Below are 14,556 nucleotides of genomic sequence, written 5' to 3' on the forward strand. Positions count from 1 at the left end.
TTACTTAATTTTAAATATAAATTCTGGATTTAGGAAAAATATTTTAACAGTTCTTTACTCATAAAACTTGAGCTTCCAATCCAAGTACTCTTTTTTCTAACTTCAAGCGTTACCGACTCGTGTCTAAACACCTACTAATTCTTTCACACACGCACTTAAAACTAAAGTAGAAAGGTGCTGGACTCTAGACAAGCCGATATAAAAAGCCATCAGCCCGAATCAAGCGACTTGAATGAATCGTTGTTCCAAAATACCTTTAACATGACCAGATAGTTTGAAAATATTTACATTGTCAGAGAGACCCCAGAACCAAATATCAAATACAATACATGACAGCCATCACAAGAAGGGACCCCGCCGCTAACATTGCAGGTTATAACTCATTCCATTAAACTTCTAAGTATGCATTGTGATACTTATCTCTCTCTAAGAGCAAATAAATGCATGTAGTCTACAGAAACACCTTCATCCACTGAAACTCTATTACTGCTACAAAAACTAAAAGGAGGGAGACAAAAGTGCAACATTAACCATAGTAATTCTACCAAGAAGCTTAAGTCACTAATTACGACTTGACAAGTCCAGGTGAAGCATAGCTCATGCAAGATAACGATACAGTCGTCTATCTGCATTATCCCTTTCCAAGAAATCTCTCTCGATAAGTGACTCAATCCGTTTCTTGATCTCCCCTGGATTCGCCAGGAAACGAGATTGCAATTGCTTTGTAACTTCAGCAATGATGTTGTTGTGATCTAATACCTTTCTGGATTTCATGATTCTCACTATAGCAGCTTCGATCTGGGGCTTTCTATCCTCTTCCACCCTCTGACGTGTCTCCTGCTTTTCAGGCTCGGATTCCTTCTGTGCAACTACAGTTCCTATCTTGACCTTGTAAAATTTGCTTGTAAATTTGTCATTGACGAAAAAGGCATCATCCTCCCCGATATCCTTACTCATTGGCTCTTTCCGGAGAACATTCTTTCCTTTAACGCATGCCAGGGACTGCAAGCACCTTTTCAGATCAGATGAAGGGATCTCCGTGGCCTGCTCAATCTCCCTGTACATTAGCCGATCAGCATTGTTGAAGAGCATGAGGACACACATTTGGTAAGTAGAGACATTGAGCTCATGCTTCTGGCCCTTCCCAAATGTTGCTTTTAAATCAGCAGTGCCCATGTTTGTTTGCCAGGATAACCTTCGACCAGTGTGGGTCCCAAGGTAATACGAACGGAACTTCTCACACAGAGCTGACAAGTCAGCTGGCAAATTGCAGGTGACACTAGATTGAGTGGGCCACGATCCCGTCGTGAGAACCTGGACAACCAACGAGGGTCCATCACCCAATTCAGCACCATATGCTGTATGGAATCCTTGCATTGTGTCCTGAGAGGTTTTCATATCAGTAAACATGCCCTCTAATTTGGAAGTGAACTGATAACCACATTCTGTCTTCAGCTTAACAATCAGACTTCTCTCAGCATCATCGGAGACTGTTTTTCCTGAAAGCAGTCTCTTTGCCAAGTGCTGTTTATAGTACTTCTCAAATACATCTTTTTCTTGCAAGTAACGGAAGAGCATCATCACCTTGTCAAGAATAACTTCAACATCTTCCTCACTGACTCCTTTAAGGCCTTTTCGCAACTTTTCATCCACAAATAATGAAATAAACTCAGGAGAACGCGGATTGAGGTTAATGAAGAATTCAAAAGATGAGTTTAAGGCATTTTGGAAAGTCTTGTCATTGCTGAATGCCAAGATTATTATGTTATCATATTTATCTTTCTCATTCAATAGACACTGGACAAATTCGACAGGATCTTTCAGCTTCTCAGGATCAGTAACGAGCTGTTTGCCAATCTCTCTGATGTGTGAAGTCATTACATCTCTTATTGTTGCAAGGCCATTAGGAACTCTACGGAATAAGTTGTACATTCTTCTCAAATCCTCATATTTATCATCAAGAAGCATATTCACCAAACCAGAGTTCTCCATATGGACAAGCCTAGGCATATGGTTCTCAATCATCTCTTTCTCCACCACATTAGTGATCTTTGCTTCAGTCTTTGGATCCAAATAGTGTGACACCCTCTCAATTTCTTCGGTTAAACGTTTTTCAGCTTTCTTGAGGTAGTCTCCGCAGTCACAACAGTCGATAAACCCCTGAGACTCGGCTTTGTAAAAATCAGCAGATACTTGAAGGAAAGGTTTTTCAAAGTCTTCCTGGTACACAGATGGTCCTAAATCCATTAGCATCTTAATTATATTTCTCATCAATCCCCGGTTAATTACTTCACCATCCCGTTCTTTGAGTATAAGTTCAAGAAGTGTACTCAGAAGTCTCATCTGAATCTTACTGGAACGTACTATGTTATCGCGCCAAAGATTCAGCCCAAGCTCATTAACAGGGGTTTTATGGGTACTCGGAACGAAGGTCCTGTCCATGTACATCAGAATATCCCGTATCATTTGCAATGCCTTGTTATGATCTGCCCATTGCCTATTCAGCTCTTCCAAGAATAAATCACCTTGGGCAGACTCTATGGATTTAGAGATACGTTGTAGGTGCAAAGTAATTGTAGATACAAGTCCAGAATATAGCTTCTCACCAAATTTGTGTAACACCATATTATAAGCATTTCTGCATTGACAGAAGATATCCCAATATAAAAAATAGTATATTCAAGTATGCAAAGATGAAGAAAGGAACTAAAAGTTTTGGAAAAGAAAGTGAAGAGAAGGAGGACACCATAAAGCAACAAATCATTAAGACTGTAAAGGTGTCATAGTATATCAACAATGGCATTTAGGTAGACTAAACAAGAGAGTCAATGATGCTCAGGATATGATGTGTGTTAAAATTTAGGGCTTGAGAAAGTGTACATCACCCTAAGACATCTAATAACTTCAGTTGGGAAGGAACAATAAGCAAACAGCAAGAAAGGAGACATTCTCTGCTAGCCTGATGATTTCTTCATGAACAGAACCAACAAGCATCTTCCTCTTTATTTACCTCAGTACAATAACAACATACCCAATGTAATCCTACAAGGGGGGGTCTGGGTCAGGTAGAACATACACAAACCTTACCCCTACCTCGTCGAGAAAGATAGGTTGTTTCCAACAGATCCTCGGCTTCAACAAGGCATTTCCAATAAGTTTCGGAAAGGAAATACAGAAATGTGAGCAGTAAAAACAAAATTATATGAGATGGAGAGAAGTACATAACATACATGTTGAAATTTGATTTAGTTACTGCAGTAACTTTTAGCTAATAAGTAACATTTAAGATGAACTTGAATTTTAAATTTTAAGTTAGGTTGTTTAATTTGTTGAGATAATTTAGGATTTTGAATTTTAAATTATGTAGATTTTTGATTGTATGTTGCCAATTTAAAGCCCCTCAATGCTTAAGAAAAATAATGAAAGCTATTGAAAGCCCTTTCAATCCACTGAGAGCCATTTTAACCCCTTTTTGCTGCCCCATCTTTCTAAAAAAACCAACAATGCTATCAAGAACTTCATTGATCTTACAACATCCGTAAGATCTTCTAAAGAACTACCACCCATTTTAATCCATCAAGGCTACCATTTAACCCATCAAGGCTATCATTTTCAATCCATGCTATTTTCAAAGCGTAGGTCTATTTTCCAACAAATACCGATGTCAAGCAACAGTCTTTGAATATCCAAAATAATTTCACTGACAAAACCTATCAGATTTGGTCAGTGAACATGAAGTCATGTTTTATAACTTAAGTTGTGTGTTGTTGTGATGGAAGAAAAATACTTACAACAATATTTTGCAAATCCTATCATTGTAAAGATGAAAGCAATTTCAAAAGAATTTTCAAACAAGACAAGATTTGATGGTGTTTTTTAAGCAAAAAATCAAAAGAAGAAAAAGAAAAAAGAAGAGAAAGATCAATATTAAAACATGTGCAAGTTCAAAAAAAACCAAGAAAAATTCAGCATCAACTGCCAAAGCAAGCAATTTTTAAAATTGAAGCAACTAAAACAAAGGAAGAATGTTGAAATTTGATTTAGTCATTACAGTAACTTTTACCTAATAAGTTGTTAGATTTAAGATGAACTTGAATTTTAAATTTTAAGTTAAGTTGTTTAATTTTTTGAGATAATTTAGGATTTTGAATTTTAAATTATGCAGATTTTTTATTGTATGTTGGCTATTTAAAACCCCTCTATGCCTAAGGAAAACATTGAAAGCTACTGAAAGCCATATCAATACACTGAGAGCCATTCTAAGCCCTAACGACAACAAAATAACGTGATAACCGAAGTAACAAACTACAAAATTCCATAACAAAACAGCCTCTCCAGTGTAATTGTCCATACAAGTTGCAGAAGAAAAAATACAATGGAATTGTGAATCACTAAACTTGAGCCAATGCAATCCACACTCACTTACTTCTATCCTAAGCATTGAATTCCTACCAAATTTTGAATTTCAAGAAAGAGTCCCAAAATACAATGGACCTTATGTCCATCTTTATGTATTATTTCTCCTACACTATATATGTCACATATCACCAGACCCAGCTTCAAAATTGAGTATAATCTCATCGGCGCCTAGAGTCCTGGTGGATTGTAAAATAGATGCCCGGATTTATTGACAGTGCCAGTTTGGACAATATTTGGTTGAAGTTGAATAAGAATATTTGGAAGCAAATAAAATTGTGTTTGGACATGAATTTCACTTGGGGAAAACGTAGATTTATGGGTTAAAATCATTGTTTCACTTGGAGATACTCCTCAAACTAGCTTTTTAACTTTAAATTCAACTAATGGACCAAATTAAGCAAATATTAATTTGCAGATTGAAATATTTGCAAAAAATAAGTATGTTCAGACGCCAACTTATAATCTCTGTATGAAATTTCCTGTTTCACTTGGAGATACTCCTCAAACTAGCTTTTTAACTTTACATTCAACTAATGGACCAAATTAAGCAAATATTAATTTGCAGATTTAAATATTTGCAAAAAATAAGTATGTTCAGACGCCAACTTATAATCTCTGTATGAAATTTCCTTACTAGCTTTTCTAGTAATACACATTGAATAACCTTTATTGGAGATAGATTGTAATCTTGAGATTATGATACTTTATTAATCTCAAACTGCACGGACAACTTGTCTTGTTCTAGGAACTACACATGTATGAATTTTGATGCACCCGAAGCATTTCATCCCGAGTTCGGTGTGAAATATAATATAAATGACTGAAACACAAAAACTGTTAATCCTTTAAATAGGAGGGGCATAGGCAGTGTACGATATGAAAGTCAGGTAGATATAGAGGAATGGAGAGAGCTAGCAGGAAGGAAATCTAAGAGGCAGAGCCCATAGGGACTAGTGGAGCGTGGAAGGGGAAGGAAACTACCTGTCAAGAGGGAGGGTTTGGGGGGACGGGGATAGGGGCAGCTGATGACAATTGATGGGGAAAGGTTCAATGCTATCTGGTCGCGATCCAGAGAAAAGAGTTCAGGAAAAGGCTGAGGATAGAAAGGACAACTCGTAGCCTATTCTTGAGTCCATCCTTTTAACAGATTGAAGATTCTCCACCCTTGAAAAATGAATGAAAACTTGCCACTTCGACAAAATAGAATGCGTCCTAAAATAGCGGCACTGGATTGAGAATACCAACTATCACCATAGCAGTGTTGTGAAAAGCGCTGAAGCGCTCGCTTTAAGCGAGAAGAGACAGTGGGTCGCTTTTTACACTTGAAGCGTTGGGGTGAGAAAAAAGTTCTCGCTTTAGGTCCAGAAGCGAGAAGCGATGAAGCAAAAAAAGCGCAGAAAAGCTCACCTAAGTGGATATTTAAGTTTTTTTTTTTTTTTTTAGGGTTTTATTGCTTTATTTAATTTATTTTAGTTAAAACTCTTAAGTGACTATACGACTGCATTGCTGCTGCTGCGACTTTTCTGGAACAACAGTTGCAGGTATGCGACTTCTTCTTCTCTATTTCTCCTCTTCTTCTTCTCCTCCTATTAGGGTTTTCTAGTTTTTTTTTTTTTTCTTTTTTCTCTTTTTTTTTTCCTTTTTTTTTTTTTTTTTTTTTTTTTTTGCTATAGGTAATCTGACTTCCAACTTTGTTTTTTTCTTTTTACTTTTTTTTTGGTCGTATGTAATCTAACTTCCAGCTTTGTTTTTCTTTTTTTTACTTTTTTTTTTGTTGTATGTAATCTGAATTCTGTTTATCAGTATATATTTTTAGTATTTTAGTAGTTTGCTTGAATGCTTGTTATGACTATCTATTCTCTTTTTAATTTGAGTATGGAAAAATTATATTATTTATTGAGCTGTTGGTTATTTATTTATGTATGTTTAATATTTTTAAATTTTGTACTAAATAATGCTTTAATGGAAAAAAGCGTGTGCTTCGCTTCACGCTTCTCGCTTCTGTGAAGCGAGCCCTCGTCGCTTTTTTTTGCCTCTCGCTTTCAAAACACTGCACCATAGAAATGGAACTGGATTTTATTTTATAATCATTGGCCCCAAAACAAATTGTAAGATCATAAGTTTTCCCGCAAAATATAATGCTCCCTCCGTTTCAATTTATTTGTCTTACTTTCTATTTTAGTCCGTTTAGAAAAGAATGCCTCGTCCCTTTTATAGCAATCCTTTTATTCTAACTCTTCATATGACATGTTTAAGACTACAAGATCAAAGAGCAATTGATACATTGTACAACAACAACAACAAACCCAGTGTATTCCCACCTAGTGGGGTCTGGGGGGGTAAGATGTACGCAGTCCATACCTCTACCTCTGATGAAGTAGAAAGGCTGTTTCCGAAAGACCCCCGGCTCAACGCACGAGATACCACACAAACACATAGTAAAGCACAGAAGCAAATTACATAACATAAATACGGCACCCATAAGTAATATAAAACAGAGGGAAGCAGAGGAAAGCACACAGATTCGTAATAAAACATGGAACACGGAACACGGAATCATAACAGGAATAAAACCCCCACCAAGTAATCCCTACACTAGCGACCCAAACTGGCCCTAACCCTCTGCCGTAATTCGCGTCTTCCAGACCTTCCTATCTAGGGTCATGTCCTCGGTGAGCTGTAACTGTTCCATGTCCCGCCTAATAACCTCACCCCAGTACTTCTTTGGCCTACCCCTACCCCGCCTAAAACCATCCAACGCTAGCCTCTCACACCTACGGACCAGGGCATCCATGCCCCTCCTCTTCACGTGTCCGAACCATCTCAATCGTGTTTCCCGCATCTTGCACTCCACTGAAGTCACACCAACCTTCTCCCGGATAGTCTCATTCCGAACTCTATCCCCTCTAGTCAGTCCACACATCCAGCGCAACATCCGCATTTCTGCCACCTTCATTTTTTGGATGTGGGAGTTCTTAACTGGCCAACACTCCGCTCCATACAGCAAGGCCGGACGGACTACCACCCTGTAGAATTTGCCTTTAAGCTTGGGCGGCACCTTCTTATCACACAGCACCTCCGACGCGAGTTTCCACTTCATCCATCCCGCCCCAATACGGTGCGAGACATCCTCGTCAATCTCACCGTGATACATTGTACATATCTTTAATTTAAGATCACAAAATTCAAAAATCTTATTTACTTTCTTAAACTCTATGCCAAGTCAAAATTAGAAAAACAAATTGAACTGCAGGGAGTATATTTTAAAGTACGGAAAATGGTCAAATATACCCTTGTACTATCAGAAACAGTTTAAACATACCCTTCGTTATACTTTCGATTCAAAAATACCCGGCCTGCAATACTTTGGGTCCAAATATACCCCTCTCATTATACTTTGACACAAATTTGCCCTTTAATTTAACAAGCTCATAATCAAATGACCTATCCCTAATTTTAAATATCCGATTCCTTCACGATCCCACCCATTTAACTCTATCCGACCCAGTTTTTTTTTTCATCTTCTTCTCTTAAAGATCCAAATCTGATTTTTGATGATTTCACAGGAAAAAATGGAGTTCGCCGAAATCCTCCTGACATTTCACAAATTGTACTGCCTCCGCCAATTAAGGAAGAAACTAGTTTACCACAAATGTTCAAGACTCCAGAGAACTTATAATCAAACCATAACATCCTTCAAATTTCGAAGAAACAAACAAGTAGAGAAAAAAATACTAAAAGCTACATACCCATGTTGTCAACTGAAAATATGATGAAAAATTTCAACATAGAATTCATCTGAATACAATGGATAAAAGTACGAATAAGTAACTGTGTAGTGTCTTAAATCGTTAGGCCAAGTCCTGCTAAAACTTACAGGTTAGAAGCTGTTATACATGCTAACCAAAAGCATGCAAGAGGGAAATAACTAACCAAAAACTCATCTAGAAGAAAATATAGCAATCAGCTGCAACTCCAGGTAAAAAAATACGGTAACCATACCGTGAAGAAGGTTAATGAATACTGCAAAAACGTTGAGGGATAGGATGAATTTATTCCATTAATGCATTTGGAAGATTAAAAAAAAAACCTAAATTGTGAAATGGCAGGAGGATTCCAGCGAAATCCATTTTCCCGGCAAAATCACCAAAAATAAGATTTGGGTCTTTAAGAAAAGACGAAAAGAAAATAAAATGGGTCGGTTCGGGTTAAATGAGTAGGTTTGTAAAGGAATCAGATATTTAAAATTAGGGATGAGTCATTTGATTCAGAGCTTAACACACACCCCTCTATTAAATTAGGGCAAATTTGTACCAAAGTATATAAAGGGAGCAGTATATTTGGATCAAAAGTACAACGAAGGGTATATTTACACTATTTCTGATACTACATGGGTTTATTTAACCCTTTTCCGTTTAAACTACTTACCTATTATATTTGAGACTAATCAAACTTCTTTAGTTTTTGCATTTCTGAATATAGATATCACACAACAACATCAACAACAAACCCAGTGTATTCCCACATAGTGGGGTCTGGGGGGGTAAGATGTACGTAGTCCACTACTTCAGGAGAAGTAGATATCACACATGAAAGCAAAATATCTATAGAAGATATCGTATTTACACTTAACTCAGTGCAGTTCTAGAATCATTTAATCAGTTTAAACAACGATAGTATATATCCATATTTAAAAATATAAAATCAGGCATATTGTGGTACTACAACAACAACAACAACAACATACCCCGTGTATTCCCACAAAGTGTGGTCTGGGGAGGGTAAAGCGTACGCAGCCCATACCACTACCACAGATGAAGTAGAAGGTTGTTTCCAATAGACCCTTGGCTTAGGACAGATAATAGTATAATGAAAAACATAAAACAAAACAACACAATGGGATAACACACCGCTAGATAATAACAGAAACAAGATACCAACAGAGTAATACTATAAAATATCTATTTGAGATCACAAACATCATCAAAACACTACGAACAAGAAACTACGGGCACAGAACAAACAAAACACTCCTCCCTACTATTACACATCTCGAATAATAACAAGATTTGGAAGATCTTTTACTTTTTCCCAGATAAACAAGATACAGAAGATCTACACTGAGAAAAATATTAAACACAAAAGAAGGAGACATCAAATTTTGTTGTGAGATACTATCCTTTGCTAAATAGCTTTATTGAGTAATGACATATCAATCTAATAACACAGAATTCCAACATCCAACTTAATAGTAACTAAAATTCTACAATTGCTCTTTGAAATAAAAAATCTCTTCCGAATAGTCCATGCAATCAATAAAAGAAAATGATAATTTGAAATAATACAAATTACTGAACTTAGATATAATACACGAACTCCGACATATTAATCTATACCCTTTCCTAAATAATTTTCTTGAATAATGACATATCAATCTAAATAATACAGAACTCCGACATCCAACTTAATAGTAACTGAGATTCTACATTTGCTTTATGAAATCAAAACATCTCTACTACATGGTCCATGCGGTCAATAAAAAGCAAGATGACGATTTGAAATAACACAAATTGCTGAACTTACATATAATACAAGAATGGCAAACAGGAAAAGATTATGTTTACTAATGTTGATTCCTAAGACTCTCGGTACTATGCGCATCGAAACTAACCAAGCGCAACAATATTTCAAAAGTCATTTTACGACAAGCTTGACACATGCACACATGAAATGGATATCTTCTTTATATATACTGTCAGTGTAATAGACTTGCATAGCTTTTACATATTTAAGGCACTACAATGCCGTGTAATGCACTAGTAATCACTTAGCAAGTTCGATCAATCATACATCATGATGACTGCATGAAGAAAAGATAGAAAAGGTATAATAAATCCTAGATTTCATGTGATCTAAGGTATCTTAAACACAGCCAAGATGTGAAATAACCTTTCTTTTAGGATACGCACTAAGCTCAAACAAAATAACTAAAAGCCAAAAAGTAACCAGATACCAATCAAAAAACAAGCAAGCATTGCCCAGCTCACAGTTTTGTTACTACCTAATTATGTAGCTTGTTGCCGACATACGCCAATCATTAAATGAATCTATATATTATCTCCACATTCTTGGTCTTGAAGAAACCTGAGTGACTAAGAGGGGGAGGAAACAGAAAAAGCACACTAGGTACTAGTCCTCTGATAGTTTAACTAACTCGTGCTCAATGATTTAATTCATCAATCAACTATGTGTCAATCCCAAGCTAGTTGTAGTTATCTTTTAATTTCTCTTAGAACATCTCCACTCTATTCAGGACAATTTCATTCCCATACTTCTTACACTACATATGGCTACAGTTATAGTGCTCTCACTAAAGAGACAGACTCAGGATTAGAACTTATGGGTTCTGAATTGTAGAACAATGACCTCAAATGCTAATAACTGCGCTCTAAATTTAATTTTATGTACATATTTAGTTGATTTTTCAACACCAATACAAGAAATTTCAGCCAAAGCAACTTGGTTTTGCAGAAGCCGTAACTTGAACTCTTGAAGCCTACCTCCCCCGTGCTCTTGACTTTGTGGTAGGCATATGAGGATCTAGGGGCAGGAGGTGTTCACCCGAATTCCCTCGGCCAAAAACAACAATATATATAAAAGGTAATATTTTAATCTTTTATGTACATATATAGATTATGAATCCTCTAGACACGAGACAAGAGGTTGACTCAGTGGTTTAGGGAGTTGAAAATTCACCTTGAGGTTCAAATCCTACACACTACACTTTTATTTTTCGAACCCCCATAGTGAAAATCCTAGACCCACCACTGGTGGTAGGCATGCCCTACTAATCCACAATTTAGAGGATTCATCAAAGTTACAACCAATATTCATATGGAAGCAGGCAATTTAAGCAACCTCCTACTCTATCAATTGTTACATATGGAGTAAAAAAATAAAATGAATTAGACCTGTAAAGCTCTTCAAAGCTAAGGCCACTGGCGTTGTGATTGTAAATCTCATGAATAGCATGCTCAAGTATTTTCCAAGTCTTGTCTGCATATTTTGGATCAACCACTACTTTATGCTTAAATGCCTCTATCTGAAAATTCCTCTTCTTCTGATTATTATTCATCCCTATATCAATTAATTTCTATTTAAAACCCCCGAAAAAGCCGAATTAAATCAATTATGATGTAAATTAACAAGTGAAAAATGAGAAAAGAAAACCCTTTTTTCCTGAAGCACAAAACAACCCCTGGGTTTTGAAAATGAGATTCAAGATTTCCTTTTTATGAATGATGCTTTTTTGGGGGAGGGGAAGAAAGTTGAGATTTTTAAAGCAGAAAATTGAGGAGTAGGGTTATGAAAATGGTGGGGGTGGGGTGGGGGGGAGGAAGAAGAATAAGTGCAAAGATTGAGTTATGCGTAGAAGTAATCTACCCGATTGGGGTTAATAAGATTTTTGAAGGAGAACTTGAAATAGAAGAAGACGTATATATGCTATGGAAAAAAAAAATAGGGAGTATATTTATAGTAAATGAAAAATTTAATTATATATAGTAAAATCATTCCTCTTAATTCATGAACTTTAAATGATTAATAAAAGATGGTAATAAATTTTAACTTACCTCTCAAATTAATTAACTATTTAGTAAGTGAGACTTCGGTGGTACAATGAAAGACATAATGAAAATTATGAAATTTATTCAATCCAATTACTTTAAATAAGATACGTATACGTGTCGATTCATCATCTAAAGTTTTAGCGAGAGAAAACAATGACTTCTATGCTCAATTAGATTTTCCCCCCCTTCAAACTCTTCTATACTCAATTAGCTCTTTTACCCCCTTCAAACTCTACCTCTTCAACATCAAAAACTTAGGTTTTTTTATAATCAAAATTTTCAATTTATGGAGTTATTTTCTCTCTCGTTCATCTTCTCTAATATATTGTTTCTCTATTTTTGCTCACATTTGTTATTGGTATATGTTGTGTTTTTAAGGTCAAGTAAGTTTTTCTCCAATTCTTTTTTCACTTATTTCAATCATTTATTAATAATGAGGCTTGGATGCTAACACTTACGTTTTCTGATGATCTCGTCTTGATAACATCAGATTTATACGTATATGCAGAAATATATTATTAGATACATAATTTTTTATGTATGAACTCAAAGTTATTTCTTTTTCCCGTAATCAAACTTAAGGTCTTAATCTCTTTTTCTCTTAAATTTGCAACATATTTTATCTTGAATTGTTTGGTGAAGTTATATTATTTTTACTTTGATGATTGTTCAAATGATCCTTTTTTAAAGCTGGATGTTAATTTGGTGTTTGAGTTTTTGGTCTTGCAATCAAAAGGTAAGTAATTAGGCAAAAGAAATCTACATATCTAAAAATAGGAAAAAATACAAAAAATCATAATTTTATTTTCTTTTATTACACAATATCTCAAATCTCCAAACTAATTACAAATATCATATATTTACAATTTCTCTATATATAATTTATATACAAAGTTTACCTTCCCCTTCGCACACTTTTATTTCCTTAGAAGTGCATACAAGGAACATCAATTTTTCAAATTTTGAATTTACTGTTCTTCTCAAATCTCTATTTTTAATTCATAAAAATCTTACAAAAAACAACCTTAAATCCTACCTGAAACTCCCCCTCCCCCCAATTAGCTGCCATGGTTGATTTGTGAGTCAATGAATTCACCAACTTCTTACTACTATTATATTTAGGTGTTGTAATAATTAATATTTTGAAAAAATTGACATTGTTGCTACAAGAAAAACTGTGAAGATGGACGAAAGAACAACTATAGGATAAAGGTCACCATCTAAGGTTGGTTTAAGTAGAGCATAAATTGAAATTTGAATTTAAATTCATTCAAATAACGTACTACGCATGCTTGGTAATGGAGGATGTGAAGCTATGTGTATTGATGGTACTAAAAGTCTTTGTCTTATACGTGGTAAGATGCACAAGAAAGTTTGGTTCGCTGCTGGTGATATCATTCTTGTTGGAAGAAAAGAAAAAAGTGGAAGAAAAAAAGGTATGTATATGTACGAAATTTGACATTGCCAAGAGTTTTTATGTCGCACCATAAAGATATGTATGGAATTTATTGTTACTTCATCCCAATTATTATGTATATAAACCCATATACTTTAAATTTGTTATATATATGTGATGAAACAAACACTGATGGACTGTTTATTTCAGAACATATACATTACAGAGTTGTGTATATGTTATGCATTAACAGTGTTACACATAGCACAGTTATGTATATCAAACCATATACATAATTTTGTTATGTATATCTGTTGAAATGAACACTGTTGGATTGTTGTATTTTTAGAACATATACATTACAGAGTTATGCATTAAGGGGTCGTTTGGTAGAGTGTACACAAATAATACAAAATATAACGTATTAGTAATGCTTGCATTAATAATGCTTGTATTAGTTATACTTGCATTAGTTATGCTGGTATTATTTTTTTATACATTGTTTGGTGTGATGTATTAGAAATAATATATCTTACATAATTTCTATCAAAGAAATGTTTGTTTACCAAAATACCCTTCTTTGACTTTGTACGCTTTCTTTGAAGCAAAGTTTTTTTGTCATCTCAAACATAATTATTATTGCTGAACTAGAAGATTACTTGCAAGACCTTCTTCTTTGTGCATGAAATCTTACGTTCGACAGATAAACATAGTTGAAATAAAAATAAAATACAAGATGTAGAATTAAGGAATAGTCTTAAGAGTTTTTTTAAAAATCTTTTTAAAGACCTTCGAAGCAAAGCAAAAATATGTAGCAATTATTTAAACCAGTTATTCACAGTTGTAAATAAAAATGGTGGAAAAATGAATTGTGAAATATTTTGAAAAGATTCACTATTGCAAATTAAAATGGTGGGAAAAGAAATTATGAAATATTTTGAGAGGAAAATTGAAGGGTATTAAGGTTATTTAATAAGTTAATGCATGTGTTTAAAGTTTTTGTATTACTAATACATAGGAAATGGTGTGTATTACTAAAAAACACCTCAATACACAATAGTGTATAACTAATGCAAGCATTAGTTATACATAGACAAAAAAAAAGTACCAAAT

At 34.9% G+C, this 14,556-nt stretch overlaps 1 protein-coding gene across 1 annotated transcript; it reads right to left on the reverse strand.

Annotated features, from left to right (window-relative positions):
• Positions 1-228: 228 nt before the first annotated feature.
• LOC107877733 (cullin-3A) lies at positions 229-11,950 on the reverse strand. Its single transcript, XM_016724440.2, has 2 exons — positions 11,391-11,950; positions 229-2,638 (listed from the first exon to the last, which is right to left on the reverse strand). Exons 1-2 carry the CDS (start codon positions 11,552-11,554, stop codon positions 598-600), a joined length of 2,205 nt encoding a protein of 734 aa, XP_016579926.1. The 5' UTR covers positions 11,555-11,950; the 3' UTR covers positions 229-597.
• Between the last annotated feature and the right edge of the window lie 2,606 nt (positions 11,951-14,556).

Source organism: Capsicum annuum, chromosome 1, assembly GCF_002878395.1.
Source record: "Capsicum annuum cultivar UCD-10X-F1 chromosome 1, UCD10Xv1.1, whole genome shotgun sequence".
In the NCBI taxonomy this organism is placed as follows: domain Eukaryota; kingdom Viridiplantae; phylum Streptophyta; class Magnoliopsida; order Solanales; family Solanaceae; genus Capsicum; species Capsicum annuum.

Excerpts from the sequence above, each read along its gene's own strand:
- LOC107877733 (XM_016724440.2), bottom strand. The coding sequence starts at position 11,554 with ATGAATAATAATCAGAAGAAGAGGAATTTTCAGATAGAGGCATTTAAG. Across the intron at positions 2,639-11,390 it reads AGCTTTGAAGAGCTTTACAG|AAATGCTTATAATATGGTGT; the intron begins GTCTAATTCATT and ends CTGTCAATGCAG.